Raw genomic sequence first — 18,994 nt, 5'->3', positions numbered from 1 at the left:
CTTCAACGTAAGTCATGTAATCGTTGTAGTTTTTGTTTTCCATCCATGTATTTAATTATGTTGCATTCTGATATCTTTATCGCTTGCAACAATCACTGTTTTTCACATTGTTGTACATTGGATTGGATTTGCCGGGCGTTCGTGGTTTCGTGTGAATAGAACAACGTGAGGATTTTGCATTGTTGCATTTTTGAAAGGAAATACTCATTAAAAAAGTGTAAAGACGTTTTTATTTGATGCACACGTTTATTTTTCACTTCACTACTGTACAAAAAGCATGCTAGATATGCAATCCATGAAGCCAATGATAAAATTACATGCCATATCAAAGATCCCCCATCTACGTAACCCCCCCCCCCTTTCATGCAGTTCGGCGCAAGACAGATATATCGACAGTACGGTTATATCGACATTTTTCCTGACTTCCGAGAATATCGATATAAAGAGAATTTACGGTATTTGACACTACATCCTCTTTGATTTTTTTTCAAAAAAAAAGTACGCCTGATGTAATTTTAGCATCCTGGATGTGAATTTGTACTTTGGCTGCTCAAATATTAGGGGTTCAAGGTGAATATTTTTCATGTTGTAATTTATCATGCAAATCGTAAAAACGCATTGAAAATAAAATTACTTATACTACAAAACTGTACATGTTTATTTTTGTAAAAGTTCACAAATACAATTTCATTGTTCAAATAGATTAATAATAAATAAATAAAATTAAATTCCAAGGGAAGTCTGAAAACTTCCACAGGTTTAAAGTCTTGTCGTTACCTTAACGGCCAGCAGAGGGAGGCACAGAATAGCCAGAAAAACCACAACCAGCATGACAATAGTGCTGACTCGTGCCTGCTTTTGTGAGCTTGTTATTGAGATGCTTTGAAAGATTTTTAATGACCTTGAATGGGGGTTTGTTTGACCTTAGTTTGATAGGTGGATAATTTTGCCTGGGCGGGGGTCACCTTCCATCACAACATCACGATTTTTACGCTAGTCTAGTCGCTAGTCCTTTCATTGTAAGACAATTAACTCATTCACTGCCAGACGTGCAAAAATATGTCCACTCCAGTGTCAGGGTTTTGGTCATTGTCACTCGAATTTCAGGACCTCCAGAATATTGAGTTTTAGGACTACATAAAGATTGAAAGCAGCGCAAGAAACCTTACTCTTCTCCTTCATCAGAAAAAAATAGTTCATTACTAAATTATATGGGTCTGGAGTTATATGAGCTTGGAACGAGGGCGGTTGTCAAAAACACAATGCAATTTCTCCACTGCGAGACTAATAAAGGCAAATCCAATACAATCCAATCCAATCCAATACATACATATTGGTTTATATACCGCTTTAGCAATAGCTGAAACTGGAACAAAGCACAAACATGGAAAAAAGGGAAATGCTGCCTGCCCCTTGTAGGAGGGAAAAAACAGTGCCAGAGGCCATGGCCAGCGCTTTGTCAGCACCCAAACAAGAAAAAACAAAACCTGAACAAATTCGGGAATGGCGCTCTACGTCATATTTTTAATTCCCGAATAAATTTGTGAATGGCAGTGAATGAGTTAATATCATTGTGACGCTGTAAAGTCTGACGTAGATGAAGATGGGGTGGGGTACTTTGATAGCATGGACATCATACAGAGAGGAGGGGGTGTGTAGGAAAAATGACTCATTGAGAGAAGGTTTCTTTTGTGTGCAAAGCTGATGAAATGGATGCCTAGCTTTTATGTTCGACCCAACTCAGCAGATTTCTGCATCAACGCGTGGTGAAGTGGGGAGGTGAGGGCTGTTGTGGCTTTGGCGGCAGCGAAGGGGGGATAGTGGAGAGAAGGGGAGGGAAAGGAGGGGGACACAAACCTATTGCAAAGTGATGAATTGCAGCCTAGCTCTCATTGATCATGCGCCGCTCAGCAGCTTGTTGTTGTTAACAAACACTGAGAGGTCCCAGAACCTGACGCGCATGTTGATGATGTAGATGGGACGAAAATGTGAATTTGTGCCGAGTTAAAGTGCATTAACGAACAGTCGTTTTTTTTCCTGCTTCGGTCGTGAAGTGCAATTGTGTCAATGTGAAATGAGCATCGCTTAATATAAATCCAAAAAAGGTTATGGCGGGAGCAGTTAGCATTGCTCTAGCTAGCGCTAAAACAATGACGCAAGCTCGCCCAAAACTTTTAATAGTAGTAGGTGTATAATTAAGCATCAATTATGATTTTAAATAAATAAACAAACACTTAATTTAATAAAACCTTATGACATCATGTCTTGAAAATAAACTTGAAACTAAGAACAATCGCATTTAGGCTAGTGCTAATGTAAGTGGAAAACCATGTAGCCCACTGTTTACCAAAAAAGTGGCAGACGTGTACATTTCATGAAACATTAAAAGTCGTGCAATGTCGTCAATACTAATGCGAACGCAAAGTGCGAGTGGTCCAGGCTGGCCAACCACAGTGGACGAACAGTGCTAGCTGGATTTGCAACAAATACAACTTTAAATAAACATTTAGAATTTATTTTATAAAACATTAAACATAATTTATCTATATAAACTTGGAATGAACAAAATTAGCAGTGATGCTGGTGCTAACGCAGTGTTAGAGCTGTCCGGACTGGTCCCCCACATCTTTATTTTATTGAATGAATAAAAAGATTTGTGTGAATGTGCAAAATGGAGGGGAGGGGTGGTGTCATCTTGTGTCTCCGACAGTGGAGGAAGCGCGGCCAGCCTGTATGTTGACCCGGCAAACAGGAAGTGTGACCCTTACCGTGTGTTCTCCGTCTTCCTGCTCATGCACTGGTGCAGGAGGAGGTAGTCCTGCGGCGTGCTGTTGGAGTGTTGCGAGTGGCGCACGGGCACGTCGAAGGTGAACAACACGGGCTGGCTGGAATGGACGGGTGCCGACAACTTGCCGCCGCCGATGGCACTCAGGGGGGCCGCCGAGCCGGAGACATCTGCTCCAACGGAACGCGGCATCTGTTGCAGGCGGACATCTGCATACAAGGACAGATGACAGGTTATTGATTGGAATACAAAAGGCTGCATGGCCGAAAGCTATGGAAAGCTCAGTCGTGATCTTTGCCCCATAACTGAAAAGGACGCATTTGAATGAGTCAAATTGGCTTAAATATGAGCTGAGACCATTTCATTTCTGCATTAGTCACTTTCATTGTCAGTGATCATCATGCCCAGGATATTGACACCTGGACAGAAGGAAGTGACGTCATCGTTTCAATGTAATCATGGCAAATAAAATGTGTTAACCCTTCACTGACTGAATTATTTTCTACTTGGAAAAAAAAAATCTGTTCAGTTTTTATGGTCACTGATGGATATAATAAAAAACTAGTAGCTTCCTTTTTTATTATTTTCCAATAATGTAGAAAATTTGATAATGTGCCTAATTTGGCACAATCGGCATGAAAGACCTATATTGTTGCCTTTTTTGGAACATACAGTAAAGTCTCGTTATATCGATATTCAAGGGAGTCCCAAAAAATATCGATATAACCGGGACTATCGATATATCCGACCCTGTTTGCATGTAATTTTCTACGTGCGTGCATAGAAATAGTATCGATATAACCCGGACTATCGATATATCCGATATCGATATAACGAGACTTTACTGTATGTCAAGTGCAACTTTAAAGACTAGACTTTTACCCATATGACAGCTTTTTATTAAAATAATAAAATACATAAAATATTTACATAAAATACATACATAATTTACACAAAATATTTACATAAAATGTTTACATAAAAATACATAGTTCCTTTACAGATAAAGAAAACTAGCTAATAACCATGGAATAATGCAAAGCAGTTCTTGTGATGATTCAAACAAAGATTTACATTGCATTTTTTGCAGTAAATAGTTTTCACCAGGCATGTGCCATGCTTGCACCTGTTGTGGTTCTTTGCAACATATGGAACATGAGCTATGTTGTCAAACCGAATACTGTATCATCGGCGGGAAAAGAACCTCAATGTCTTTTAGCTGCGGTTCAGCTGAACAATCGATTGAGCCTCACCGTGCCACAACACCAGATTTTTCTTGTTGCCAAATGTTACAGTAAGGGGATAGATGTAAGCCAATTATCAAAATACAATCGATGATTCTTTCCTGGTTGGATGTTTTGAGCCAAATGGAGCACAACATTTGAGGTCACTTTCAGATCGGGAACCTTGGAGTCACTGACTGGATCTATCGTTCCTAAAATATAAATGTACGGTTAAGTACATCTTTATTTTTATTTCAAAGGGTCTCAGTCTGATTTACATTATCTTAACATGGTAAAGGGAATATTGTCCAACATTAAACTGGTCGATCAGGAGAAAAGGCTGGGGACTGCCAAACTAGTAAACATGCTAGCATAGCGCAATTAGCATTTCCATTCATTGTTCCCGATTAAAAGGAGAAGCAGGCGACGGATGCAGCGGCACTGGGCGCGACTTGTCAGTCACCGAAATGTATGCGACATGTCACACATGTGATCGACTATACAAAATGTGAGTAACGCTTTATTGAGGCTCTGAGGATTTACATGACCTTGGCGTGCATCAGTATGCGCTCGAATCAATAGCTAAGAAAGATGCGCCTGGAGGGAGGTGACAACACCGCATCATTCAGATTTTTCCCCTTTTTTTATTGGGAGGGGATGGAGGGAGAGGTGCACCCATGATCTGAAACTCGCTTCGATCCAGCATAGACAAACAACCTCACTGCCTTTTCCAGGCTGTGTCACAAGCGAGATTGGAACATCAGAGCCAATAGGGGTGGGGTTAATAGAGAGGAGGCAATATAAAGCGGAGGAAGACGAAGAAGAGGAAGAGGAAGAGAAAGCAGGCCCATCCATCGACCCAAGGTGCTGCATGCAACCCGAGATGTTCATGAGCAAAAAAAAAAAAAACAACAACAACAAAAAACATCTAAACCTTCCCTGAAGCAAACTAACCTCACAAGTCACTGTTGCGCAAATAGATTTCACTTCCAGTATATTTCTCATGCAGGACCTGCAAGGCACATTCAGGTTAGTGTGTTTATTTATCCATGTATCAATCCATTTATTTCTTTATTTAGTTATTTATCTATTTATTTACTTGGTTATCGATTTACTTGCCTATTTACAGATTTACCTATTTACTTACCTACTATCTATCTACCTACCGACCTACCTACTGAAACCGATCCATCCATCCATCCATCCATCCATCCATCACCATTTAAAAAATGTATTTTGAAAAAGATGTTTACAATGGGGTCACAATAATAGACAGTGAGTACACCAAGCATTCATGTGTTGTGAGCATTCAAAAATGTGTTGAAAAAAACTATATATACTAATTTTCAGAGAATTATGGATGCACATGAAACAAAAGTAAGTCATACAACCACAAATGACAAAACAATAACGCCTCGTCCTACTCAGGAAACAGGTCTTTTGTGGTTCAGGGGTCACTTCTAAAGACTTTCTATGACTCTGTGGTCGCTTCAGCCATACACTATGGAATTATCAGCTGGTCAGGGACAGGAAAAGACTGCAGCGCCTGGTCAAGAGGGCCAGTTCGGTCCTGGGCTGCTCGCTGGACTCTCTGTCGGAGATGGGCAACAGACGGACACTTGCTAAACTAAAAGCTATGATGGACAGCCCCTCCCACCCTCCTGCCCACCCTGACAGCACAGGGTAACTCCTTCAGCCAGAGACTGTTACACCCGCGCTGCAAGAAGGAGAGGTACCGCCGCTCGTTCCTCCCGACTGCTGTCAGGCTTCTCAATTCTCAATAATCACATGTGGAAAAAAAAAAAAAAACTGGACACTGGTACTGTAAATATGGGTTGATGCAATAGAGCTACATATATCAATATACCTTTCTTGATGTTTTTTAATGAAACGGTTTTGTACATTTACAGTATAGATCTCAGTCTACTGACATTTTTATTTTACTATGCTTAGAATATCTTGTTTTTCTATCCTTTGACTCCCCCACCCCATCCCCTTTCACATTGCTGCTGTGGACTGCAAAATTTCCCCATTGTGGGACGAATAAATGTTTTCTGATTTTTCTGATTTCTGATAAATCAAACGAAGACAACAATAGCATGCCAAGTGACCCTTGGCATAACTCCACAAAGCTGCTCTATGAGTCAGACATAGAGAGGTATTACTCCACTTGTTTTCCATGTGCGGTAGCCTCAGAGGTCAAGCTGCACTTTCCAAACGTTCAGACGAGCCGTGACGTCACACACGCATGTATGTGTGTGGATTGGCTGTCAGGGTGAAAGGCGTGGGGGCAAGGGTATTCCAGTCAGACTAAAAGAGGTGAAGGCCTGAGGGGGTAAAGCCTGTGCAATGGGACATCCAGGCCAGTGGACATCAGCCATCACACATGTAGGGAAGCCCCCATCTCTCCTATCAACAAACATACCAAGCAACCCTGCCCTCACTTTCCCTCCACCGCAATGATTCGTAATTACACCATTGTTGTGAGTGATTCCACTCCCCTCCTCGGCCCACAAAAAGCTTTTGTAAAAAAGCTTTCATGCAATGCCGTGAATCGAACGCCACTAACACTGGAAGCGATATTGATCGCCCTTACAGAGACTCAACCCCCGCCCCATCCCGCCTTCCCATCATGGGCAGCCAGCCTATTTCGGTGGAAGAGAGAGAGGGAGTGATGTGAAAGCAATCTCGGTTCTTACTTGCATTTTTTTCCCCTCTTTGAGGCAATGACGACCGACATGCTTTGCGCCTGACGCTAATGGGTATGATGATGGATGTCACTGATAGGACGGCATAATCAACCCCACTGAGCATCAAAAAATCCCAAGTAGAAGATGGAATAACCTTACTGTGCAAAATCCTACAATTTGTTTGTTTTGCTTCCATTTAAGGATTGTTAAAATAACATAAGTCACACTTGCCAGTGGATAATCATAAATCAAAACAAAATAATTCTAATCACAAGTGAGAATGTCAGTTTGAATGCTACATACAAGAATCAAAAGCAGAACTATTATGGTTGACATTTGGGAGTGTGTTTCAACACATCCACTCCACCAGATGGCGCACGTTTCCCTCCATTGATCGCAGGAGCTGCTTTTGAATGACTCTTCACAATTAAAGCTTTAAAATATTTGTCGGGCCTCAATAACAAATTAACTAATCTTGTTGTACCGAATGTTGAGGACCCAAAGTGCCACGCTAAGGCCCAGGTTATTTCCAAACCCTATTTCCCTTATAGATTGTTCTTTAAAAAAAAAAAAAAAAAAAAAAGAAGAAGTAGGGGAAACGACACATGGCCCTCATTCCAGGTCAGAGAGTTCCCAAGTTCATCAGCTATTTCCCCAATTAGACTGCATAAAACATCAGCTACTGTCTCATCTGCTCTTTGAGCGTAATCTAATCGAAGGCCGATGCTGGATCTCGGGAGGCCAAATTTAGAATGCAGCTGGTTCACGGAGGATAAGCGACATCTATGTTGCAGTGGCGGTCATTTCCTTCCACTTGGGCCATAACTGGAGGATGATGTGAAATAATCTCATTTGAAAGGAGACATACAAATAGAAGAAGGGAAGAAAATGGGAAAAAAAAGTCAGTTTGAATGAAAGCGCTCAAAGTGGGAGCCTTTGTATTTTGTTGCACAAATTGCCATCACGCTTAAATGGCAGTCAGAGAGAGGTAATTTTACACACACACACACACACACACACACACACACACACACACACACACACACACACACACACACACACACACACACACACACACACACACACATATATATATATATATATATATATATATATATATATATATATATATATATATATATATATATATATATATATATATATATATATACATACAGTAAAGTCTCGTTATATCGATAACGGTTACATCGATAGTACCGCTTATTACGATACTATTTCTATGCACGCAAGGAGAAAATTACATGTGCGCAGGGTCGGACAATATTTAGCTTGTAGTCGACATGCACATTCCACCATGATGTCCCTGATCCACTGGTGGAAAGGCGCTTTGATCCTCTCCTCTTTCATCTAGAACTGCTTCATGTCATCACAAAGAGGGTACAGCAAGTCCTGAAGAATGAATGTCTCTCTATGTCTTTGTTTTGTCATATTGTCTCTATGCTGTCATATTATTTGTTATTTAGTTTTTTTTTTGTTCTTTTGACTTCAAGACGGCGCCGCGAGAGTGGCGGCCTTTCCAGCAGCTCATGTATTTTGTTTTTCTACTTTCATTCCTTTCATCACTTTGCTGCTGTGAAATGTAAATTTCTCCACTGTGAGACTAATAAAGGCAAATCCAATCCATATATATATATATATATATATATATATATATATATATATATATATATATATATATATATATATATATATATATATATATATATATATATATACACATACACACACACACACACACATACAGTATATAGTGTGTGTGTGTGCGTGATTTTAACAAAATGTTAGAATGTATTCTTAAAAATAATTTTGTGATAATACTCACCAACTTGAAGTGTACAATACTCATTTACTCACTTTTTATCAACAGTCGCAGCTTGGACTGATTCAGTCATAGCACTACTGAAGGCCCAAGGATGATATGCACGGCCTGACACTGCATTTTGGAATAGATGAATAATAAATAAATACATACATACATAGATAAATAAACAAATAAAAAGTAAACAAACAAACAAAAATAAATTAATAAATAAAGCTGCGCGTTTGCTTTCAACATTTAGCTTGTAGTCGACGTGCATATTCCACCATGATGTCCTTGATCCACTGGTGAAGAGACACTTTGATCCTCTCCTCTTTCATCTGGAACTGCTTTATGTAACAAAGAGGGTACAGAAAGTTCTGTGTCTTTGTGTTGTCATGTTATTTGTTATTTATTTATTTTGTTGTTCTTTTGACTTCAACACGACGCCGCGAAGGTGGCTGCCTTTCCAGCAGCTCCTGTATTTTGCTTTTCTACTTTCATTTCTTTCATAATTTTGCTGCTGTAAAATGTAAAATTTTCCACTGCGAGACTAATAAAGGCAAATCCAATCCAATCCAAAGATTTCCCTGTTCACGAGTGCTTAAACAGCATTGACGTGAATGTTTCAGTGAATAATAAGAGGACAGGTTATTCAAAAATAAAAATCTACAAAAGCGTCACAAATACAAGGGAGTTCACTCAAACAAACAATGCAAAACTGTTTTTGGTGAGAATGAAGGAACGATGACCGCAAAGCGTCTAAAAGTAGACACATGGGCACATGGTATGACCGAGAAAGATCTTATGAAACTCGCACGTCTGCCGATTACCAGGAAATATATGTCAACGCTTAAAAGAGAAGCCAATCTGACAGTTGATGTAAGAGATTCCACGAAGGCAGTAAGCCTGAGTGTCACAGGACAGGAACAAAAATAAATATTATAAAAAATATATATATATTATACACACGCACACACACACACACACACACACACACACACACACACACACACACACACACACACACACACACACACACACACACACACACACACACACACACACACACACACACACACACACACACACACACACACACACACACACACACACACACACACACACACACACACACACACGCGCAATCCCCCCTGCCCCCACACAGTCTCATCTCGGCTGTGTGCTTCCATGTCCAACTTTCCGGCATCACTTCACATTGCGGCTCAATGGGTTTGTACACAAGTCGCAGCTGATAAATTGCGGCTATTTTTGACCCTGGCTGGGGCTACCAAGTGAAGACCAAATTAGGATTTGTTCAGATTGGCATTTGTTTTATTACCAGAAAGAAATATGTGACTTAAGCAAGCTATTCCCATGATAATTAGCATCGGGGTCAAGGAAATGTGCGGGATCCATGATTTTTTTTTGGGGGGGAGGGGCGGGGTGGTTTGAGTTTGGTTTTAGAAGAATGAATGTGTTTTTTTATATGTGTACTTTGGTATTTGTAGAGTCCAAGATTAAAAAAAATGCTTCTAAGTACAATATAGCTCTGCAAACATTAGTTTGCCTTACTTCTTTTTGCCGGACGTACAGCGATATCAAAATGAATACATTCAAAAGGAAATTGACAATAATTAAAAGAAAGGACATTTATTTGGTATGCAACCAGGGAACAGGATGTCCCGTATGAAATAAAATAAAGTAAAACCCCATTGGTCATTTGTTCTGTTTGAGCGCGGGAGCACAGAACAAAGACAGAGATTCACAAGACAATGTGCCTTGATGAGATGAGTGAGAGGGCCTGGGCGGGAGGTGGTTTCCCGGGGCATGGAAACACTCTGGCCGGCTATCAACCAATCACATTCTAATAACAGCAGCACACATGAAGAGGACGACACGCATTACAGATCGCATTCGGTGCTGTTGGGAAGTGGTGCAAAATCAGGTTTGCGTTTTCCACGACTGTTCAAGAACAAAAGTTTTGGGACAAGGTGAAATTTGCAGTGTAGAAAAGTATTGTGGACTGAGAATACTTCCCTGGGGAATGCCGCAACAAATCATTAGCGTGTAACTGATTGTTATTTTTGCTGAAGTTTGCTGCGCCAATATTTGTTTTAAATTATGGTGTCCACACAGTCAGGTAAAACAAATGTCAGGAAAATATAAAGTCCAAGATGGCACGGGAGTAGGCAGCTGTCAGCAAGCACTCTCACGAGCCTTGTTTTTTTGTCGTTTTTTTTTGTCAACTTGAGTTGTTGTGCGTCGTAGGGAAGGGATATGGATTGTTTTTCAGCATTTTCGGCCACGACATTCATCAAGGAGGAGCCTCTGCTGAGCGGTTGCGCCTTTTCAGCAGCACAAATATGCAAGCACTGTTTTTGATTGAAAATATGGAGTTTCCAGTCTTGTGGTTCATGTTTTTACAAAAATGTGGATCATTTAAATCATCTAAATATTCATACTGAACTGAAAAGGAACATTTCCAAACTCTTCACACAGAATTGGAAGCATAACACTGTCCAAAATGTCTCCAAATAAGATTGAAGATAACAAATGGCTGTAGTGCAACAGCTGATCAATAATCTATAAGATGTCACTGAGTGGAACACAGACCTTCAGAGCAAGGCCAAACAATCTTGATTCGAACCTGACCGTGCACTTCATACTGTAGCGACGCACAACTCACTGGTGACCGATTTTTGTCAAGTCATTGCTTATTTAACCACAAACCACAGTACTTCTTGGAAGGGCGAATTGTGTAACATTCCCTACTAACACAGAAACACAAATTTCTTGAGTGGTGTGAATAAAAAAAAGGAAGGGCTCTCAGATGGGTGTTATCTAAAATTATTTTAATTTTATATAAAAACGTGCAGAAATTAGGAATCTGTGGCCAATTATTTTTTTTTTTCCCTCCGCTGACTTTCTGGTCAATGAAAAGCTCTGATTGAATAGCTCTGGTCGTGACATCATGAATGAAAATCAAGCTCTATTTTCTGCTAAACTTCATCTCACATATTCTGTAGTGTGTATTGTGTGAAGTACAGCTTCACTCTTGTCATATTACACATTGATGTTGTACAGATAGCAAATCTAAAAAAAATATTCTGACAACATTACAACACTCCCCAATTCAATTAGACAGTTGTAGACAATCATAACATCAAGTTGAATAGGCGATATCTTGAAAAGAAAAAAAAATCTATTTCAGACTTCTTAATACAGAACATCACTACAGTGAACTCGCCCACGTCAGCATTTCCATCAAAATTTACGTTGAAAATAAATGAGACAGCATCACGACTGTTGTGTGGCGTGTGTCCCAGGAAGTCCACATTTAAGGAAGAAATCCAATTATGTAACAATGACTTGCTGTCCTGCCGCCACTGAGTCATCACTCCCTCGCAATCCCACATGAGGAGCGCCGGTGAGTGTGGATAATGGCGAACCGTGAAAACCGCTGACGTGGCTGCAACAGAGTCTCCCGGAATAAACCTTCCTCATCATCGGCAAACATGACATCATGGCAGAGTCACATCGTGACAGACATCCTGCGTTTTTGCTTGTGCATAACAACAACAACAACAACAACAACCTGTTAGTGGAGGGATATTGGCTTCTTTTGGAGATAACTTAATCGGCTTTACTTTTTTGAGGTGTTGGGGCGGTGGTTGTTGTCTGCAGCTGCAAAAAAATGCAGCGGAAGTGCGGCAAAGACTCTCCGTAATAACCCAGGCTAAACTAATCGTGTTCCCAACATGGAACTTATTTTTGTCTCTAAGTTCAGATTGATCCTACCTTTTGACTTCCCTGAGAGTAACTACACCTTTCCTATTTTCAAAGGAATTGGTGTTGACTCGTGGCAACTTAGAGCGTGACAGGAAAGACCCAAAGTACATGTTTTCAAATAGAGTTGTGATTCAAATAGGAGAATTCGGGAAAGAATGCATCTTTGACATTTGAAAGTTAAATTCTGAAGCAAGTGGCAAAAATAAAAGGTTGACTCATTCAAACAAAAGAAATGAGTTTCCGTTTATGCTAATGCATTTACACAATAGCACAACCTTGATTGTTTGCGACATCAAGAAATGCATTCCCGTGGTTTTCTACTCATCATATTGAGAAATAGATTGAGTACTGAACATCAATATCAAAACGACAACATGATCTAACATTGATAAGTGGTCAAGCGGGCCTGTGTAAAAATAGCCCTGAGGAACAAACAAGATGTAACGTTTAGATTTTTTCCTTCTCAAATCAAAACAAAAATCTGTTTTTTTTAGAGTCTCCGTGATGACTTGTTTTCAACAAATCAAATCGTTACGTAATACAGTGCTGATTTAATAACATTTTCTCTTGCTATTTCAAGAGCATTTGTTTCTCTACGGGTGTTTGTCAGAGACTGGAAAATAGCTAGCTATGATACATTTGAGTCGTATGTTAGCACGAGAGCTTGAAAAAAATGCAATTGGGTCACAGCTAGTTTTTTTAGTACTCTATTTTTATAGGAAACGCTCAGAACACAAAGGAAGGAAATATTGAGAAGGGCCAAAATAAGATGAGGTGGCCTGCCAAAAGCGGCTAACGGTTACCGCTACATGCTGAGCGTCAACATGGCTGAAGGAATCTCCTCGGCATGTCAACATGTTTGCATTATAAACAGGTTATAACTTGCACATATACATGTTTCATGTTGACATACAATGAGTTTGTCAACAAAGTAGATGGCAAAGTCAGCCTGGAAGCTAGTTCGCATTGTAACTTGGCTTCGAATGGAATCGGACACATTGTCGACCTGACAATGTGTGCATGTTAAAACGCAAAGTAACAGTCGTATGAAAATGTCACGGAACCCTCCGCAGTGAAAAAGAATATGTTTCAATGTTATGATAACCCTCCCAAAAAACAAAAAAAAAAACGTACCAGTGGGAAAAAATGAATCATAATTAAATCATAACCATGAAAAAGTAACCCAAATGAAACTCTGAAATAAAACGAATAGCGGGTAATGTCAAGCTATTTTTTAATGTGTCCACAGATTATTTTATAATAAATACAATACTGTCATAAATAATAAAGATAATTGTAAATGACCTGACACTTGATCATTGACAAACCCGTTGTTGCAGTAAGCTAAAAAAAAAAAAAGTCCACCGCGCATTAAAAAAAGAAAAAAGAGAGGCAGACAGAGAAAGGCAGCCTGAAGAGATGCAAAAAAAGCACCTTACCCTGGCCGTTGTCGTCTGACTGGTTGAAGCCGCACAGCTGGCAGATGGCGCGCACCCACTTGTTCATCTCCTCCTCAGTTTCGGCCACCAGGTAGAAGGTACGGTCTGAGGTCTTGATGTCGAACACGAAGCTGTCCTGGAACTCCTTGCGCTTGAAGGTCAGGCCGGCATCCACCTGCTCGCAGCAGTGCAGGTCGATGACCCGGATGGGCTTCTTGGAGTGGTCGTTCTTGTAGTACTCCAGCACGTCGGGGTCACCGCTCATACGCCCGCTGCGCAGAATGAACCAGCGCTTCTTCCATGCCTGGTGGGGCGAGATAACGGTTTGTGACGCAGCACTACTACAATGACAACGACAACATAACATACTACTGGTGCTGTTTATGCATTCAAAAGAATCCAAGCACATTCACTACTGATCATAAGACAGTCAGCAGCTGGACTTTGTTTGTGTTGTCAAACACTTTAGGCGCTATAAAAAAAGGTGACACGTGTGTGCGCGGGGGGGTTGACAGTGTGTGTGCACGCGCGTGTGTGTAGCAGGTGTTTATGCCCACAAGCCCAACGTATTTCCTGTGCTGATATCCTTTCCAAGGTTCAAAAACACCAGGCAGCGCTCCACCACTGTGACAGTTTGTGACCCCTCACCCCCACAACCGGCACACTATTTTTTTTTTTCCAGGGAGGCGGTGCCTCTAATTCCATGATGGTACTGTAGTTGAAAAATACAAGCGCAAATTTTTCTGAGTAGAAAATTGTGAAAGCGTGACACTGTCCCTGGCGGAAAAGCAAGCCGTTCAATCATAAAATTTTAATTTAAAAAAATATATATAATCATTTCCTACAATATTGTATTTCATAAAAACTCACAGAAATAACTAATTCCTGGCCAATGTTTTTTTTCGAGGCACAATAAAATTCCGCTAAATGACAGCTAATTGACCGATTAATTAAAAAAATCCTAATCATCGTCATTTTTGTTCCTTTAACGCATTAAATGATATTCAATTACAGTATCGTAAAAACATTTCAGTTTTATAAAACATTGTTTTAATGATGAGTGCTTTTAAAGGCTAACAAAGAACAGCCGAAAATGGCAAAAAATAACTTTCTTTGTCATTACTGATAACCAACTGAAATAGAATGTAAATGAAACTATTTGTCGGGCGAATCATTACGTCGTGCATTCTTGTGCAGCTCCTTCTAGTGTATGTGCTGTGACTATCACACCTGCTCAGTAAACTACAGTAATACTAGCCCTTTTCCCCCCCACTTAGGATAAAGACCATATGCAGAAGTGTTTTATTGTCAGTGTTCCTGCACTGTTCGTGTTCAACAATCCTTGACATTGTGTGTTCTAATGGCAGTGATGCTAGTTTTATTAGCCTGCATATAGCATATTTTGTTGCTCGTTAACATGAGGCAAGATGACTTCCGGATGATGTTTAGATCTTGCACTGAAAAGAACATGACATCCTTGGCGGAGGTAACAAAGACCCTTTTGCCGCATAGTGGTCCGTAAACACGTTAGGCAGCTATACTTTTGGTCCGAGACACAATTGGAAGAAGATAAATCAGGAAGAGTGAAACGAGGCAGGGGCGCAGGGTGTTCAGGGGTGGGGGTAAGGGGGGTTGCAGTGGTTTCTGGACCTCAGCCAGCGATGCACTACCACCAGGCCGTGTGTGCTGACACACAGTATCCTGCAGGGGCCCAATTTTTGCCCCAGCCCCCCAAACTGACACAATCCAGAACCAAGTGACAAGTCTTCATTCCTCGGGAGAAATGAAGACTATCCTGCTCAGAGGCAAAATAAAGATGCACGACTGTCATGGAGATGTCAGGTTTCCTGTTGACCACTGTTCACGAGGGGTTTCCTGCCAAGGATAACATCAGCCTGGATACCTTCTGCTATCTTGGAGCGCAAAATCTCTGCAAAGTACGACAACAAAGAAACGCAGAGCACATTTTGACAATCTTTTGTATGTCAGCTCAGTTTATTGCAGATAGATGTCAGAAATATTAGTGTCTTTGCCACACATGGCTACTAAAACACTAATGCTAAGGAATGATGGGGGTTGTCGCTACTTCTTGACAAATGTGATTTTTTTTACCGGCTGTGACTTAAAGGAGAACCGACACCTCTGGACAAGTTGCATCCATAATTTGTAAAAATCACTTCAAATGACTTCTACTGACCGCATTATACAAAGATTCCACCGCATAGAGCTATATTTTACGTTTTAAGACTCGCACTGAATATTCATGAAGTCTTGTTTTCAAGTTGATGACGATGCCGGAGTGACATCACTGAGGGAACGCCCGTGACCGAGAAAGCGACACACAATGCATTTTTGGTACTTTGTTTCGTCTGAAAACACTGCAAAACATCGCAAAATTAGAAGGAAAACTACATAAATAACACGATGGTGAATCGTGTGGCAGCCAATTGCGGTAACACGCATAAAGAAGGTTTAAGTTTCCACAAATTCCCAGCGGACAAACCATGCAGCATTTCCAACGGAGCAGAGCAGTACAGCGCCAGCCGAGGAGCTCCCCGTAGTGCGCGAATCCCCGCTTGGATAACTGCTGTCATCCTATCAGTCTGGCAATGGGTAGAAAGTTGCTTCCAGTGGTGAAAGAGAGCAATCGTCCTAATAGTGGAGCAAACCTATCAGACAAACATTCAGCTGCTGGAACTAGGAGCGAACCAGAGTTAGCGATGGATAACCGTTGTTTTATACGTAAGTTCGGAACTCTTCATCTTGAAAGTTTAAACATTTTGCATGCACAAGCAGTAAACAATCTGCATTGATGTTAACATCTTGTAGCTTATCATTTGTTATTCATATTCTTATATGCCACATATCACCATATTGATGCTATTGCTTATTCACGGACCTTCATATATGCTTCATATGTTGTGTCCTTCACCAGTTTCGTCGCTTCGGCTCGAATTGATACGGAAAGACTTTAATTGATCGCTAACACTTATGCTTTCCTCTTCAGAACTATTGGAATGATATTCATAACTGGATGAGTAGCAAGAAAGGATCTTTTTCCAAATCTGAACTCCTGAAGCCATTGTTTTAATTCTGGAGCAAGGCCGTTTGTGAAGGAGTTTCCTGATGTGGCGTCACAAACTGGGGGAGGGACTTTCTGAATCTCTCCAGTTTTGAGCTCATTAGTGGCAATTTTGGGCATCTTTAAGTCATTTTTATTGGTGTTTTGCCGGCGTGTTTTGGGTATTTTAGATACTATACAACATTTTTCTGATGTCACTTAGGAAACAAAAAAATGGTGTCGGTTGTCCGTTAAGCGTGCAATTGAAGTGCACCTCCCCAATAAAATAGTTGTAATTTTGTTTCATTTATATTTCTTTTTGAATCAGCCAAAAATTGACTGTCAGTAATGTTTTCAGACAAACATTGAAATCTACCTTGGACAAATTACATTGGGCCTAATATTTCATGTATATACATATAAATTGGTGATGGTGGATTTATCTGCAGAGATGATGTCTTTGACTAAAGTTCTGGAGCAGGGCCTGCTTACAGGAGGTCAGCGCGACCTGGCCCGGTTACTCCTGAGACGTCTTCTGGAGGGAGTCTTATCAAACCTAATATACAATCAGGAGGTCACCCATGGGAAAGCAGTTACAGAGTGCTGCCCTCCATCATGCAGAAGCGACCGGCTAAATTGAACTCAATCGGATCCAAATTCCAGACTCAGGGTGGAAGCACATCAAGCTCCCTCCAAAAAAATCCAGGATCTATAGCTTTAAGTCTGTCTGCAATTTTGTCAAATGACCAGGTCTCATTGAAGTTGAGTCGTCATAAAAAATAATAATAAATCCAAATTGAAGGCGCCAGAATTTCCAGAATGTAACTCTGGATTAGAATTAGACGTTGCAGGGTATACAGGATACGGTCTATGTGTATTACTCTGGCTGAGGTTGTGTAGATTTGCCTGATTTAACAAAAATCTATTGACATTTTTTACTGTAATTTGGGTTTCAGAATGTGGATGATGACCAAAATAGAACCGGCTTCTCTTTAGGTCAAACTGAACAAAGGTTCAACATCCCAACGCTGCAAGTTTTTTAAGTAAAAAAAAAAATCATAGTCAAGATACATATCTGGCTCCGGTTTTGAATCTTGATGCCCATCAAAAAGAATTAATTCAACCTTTGGGCCATAAGTAGTAAAAGGGAGAATTTGATTGTGTACAATTCGACAGTCCGATCCACGTCCAATTGAAGATTTGCAATCCAATTTGAAGATCTCAAATCCATTTCTCCGAAATTGATCCTAGATAAATTGCTGTATTACTGCTGTCCTACTTTCTGGTGCGCGGTCTCGGCAGAAAACAACTGCCCCAATATAAACGTAACTCACGAAAGAACGGGCCACATAATAGAATACGGTAACCCAATCGCCACCTGCCCCGTGTGACCCGTCTGAGCCCATTGATCACTGGAACTGTGGGAAGTGAGGCTTGGTGCTTCAGAACTAGGCTAACCTCCCCCGACTCTCCCACATTCATACCACCTCCCCTCACCCACAACTCCCTCCGGAACCCGTCTGAGCCTCCCACCCCCTTCGGGCAACACGGCCAGCCGAAGACACGCTGGCCTGGTTACCAACTGGGCTGCATCGCGGCGTCAAATAAATTGTGTCTGACGGGAGAACATTTCTGGAAGACCGACACATAGAGGGTACACTCATTTCGTTGTTTCTTTGAAAAGTTATTCTTCAACACGGAAGTAAAACACCACATTCGGAAAAGGAGAAGGAAACACAGTCACCCAAAACGGTTCTTCAATCTCATCTCATAGAATGCAAAAGTGTTTTTGGTTTTACTGGATTCCAGTTTTTTACCGGTATGAAGCGCTTTTCCACTGACAAAAAATGGTTGAATATTTGGTGGTGCGCTATATCAGTTAACGACAAACATCTTCTGTGCTGTCTGCAATCAAACGACGCCATGATCTAAAGTATTGCGTAAATGATTTTCGGAAGTAAGTAATGCCACGACCACTACGGTACATAATTTTGATGCGTTCCTCCTCCAAAACACACCCAATATAAAAACGTTTAATGTTTTCAGACATTTAATAGGTCGCAAAGAACTGAAAATGGTTGAATTTGCTTAAATTTAAAGCTATTTTGATGAGAAAAGTGTTCATGTTCATCATTTTAAGACCTCTTGAGAGCAGCGTTCATCCTTACGCAGGAACTTAAGTGCA

General features: G+C 40.7%; 1 protein-coding gene across 7 annotated transcripts in view; it reads right to left on the bottom strand.

Moving 5' to 3' along the window:
• The window catches only part of gab2 (GRB2 associated binding protein 2), a 43,672-nt gene that overhangs the window by 9,794 nt on the left and 14,884 nt on the right, over window positions 1-18,994 (bottom strand). For 6 of the 7 annotated variants that reach the window (XM_089013441.1, XM_089013444.1, XM_089013443.1 and 3 more), the window contains 2 exons: window positions 13,749-14,052; window positions 2,769-2,994 (listed from right to left, as the gene is read on the bottom strand). In XM_089013441.1, the coding sequence (XP_088869567.1) occupies window positions 2,769-2,994; window positions 13,749-14,052 (530 nt within the window). Of the gene's footprint in view, window positions 1-2,768; window positions 2,995-4,962; window positions 5,021-13,748; window positions 14,053-18,994 lie in introns of those variants that run through there. The other variant, XM_089013445.1, reaches the window with a different exon arrangement.

This window comes from Hippocampus bargibanti, linkage group LG14 (assembly GCF_051943395.1).
Source record: "Hippocampus bargibanti isolate YZ-2025 linkage group LG14, ASM5194339v1, whole genome shotgun sequence".
In the NCBI taxonomy this organism is placed as follows: domain Eukaryota; kingdom Metazoa; phylum Chordata; class Actinopteri; order Syngnathiformes; family Syngnathidae; genus Hippocampus; species Hippocampus bargibanti.
Note: the sequence above shows the minus strand (reverse complement) of the source record. Positions and strands in the feature narration are given on the sequence as shown.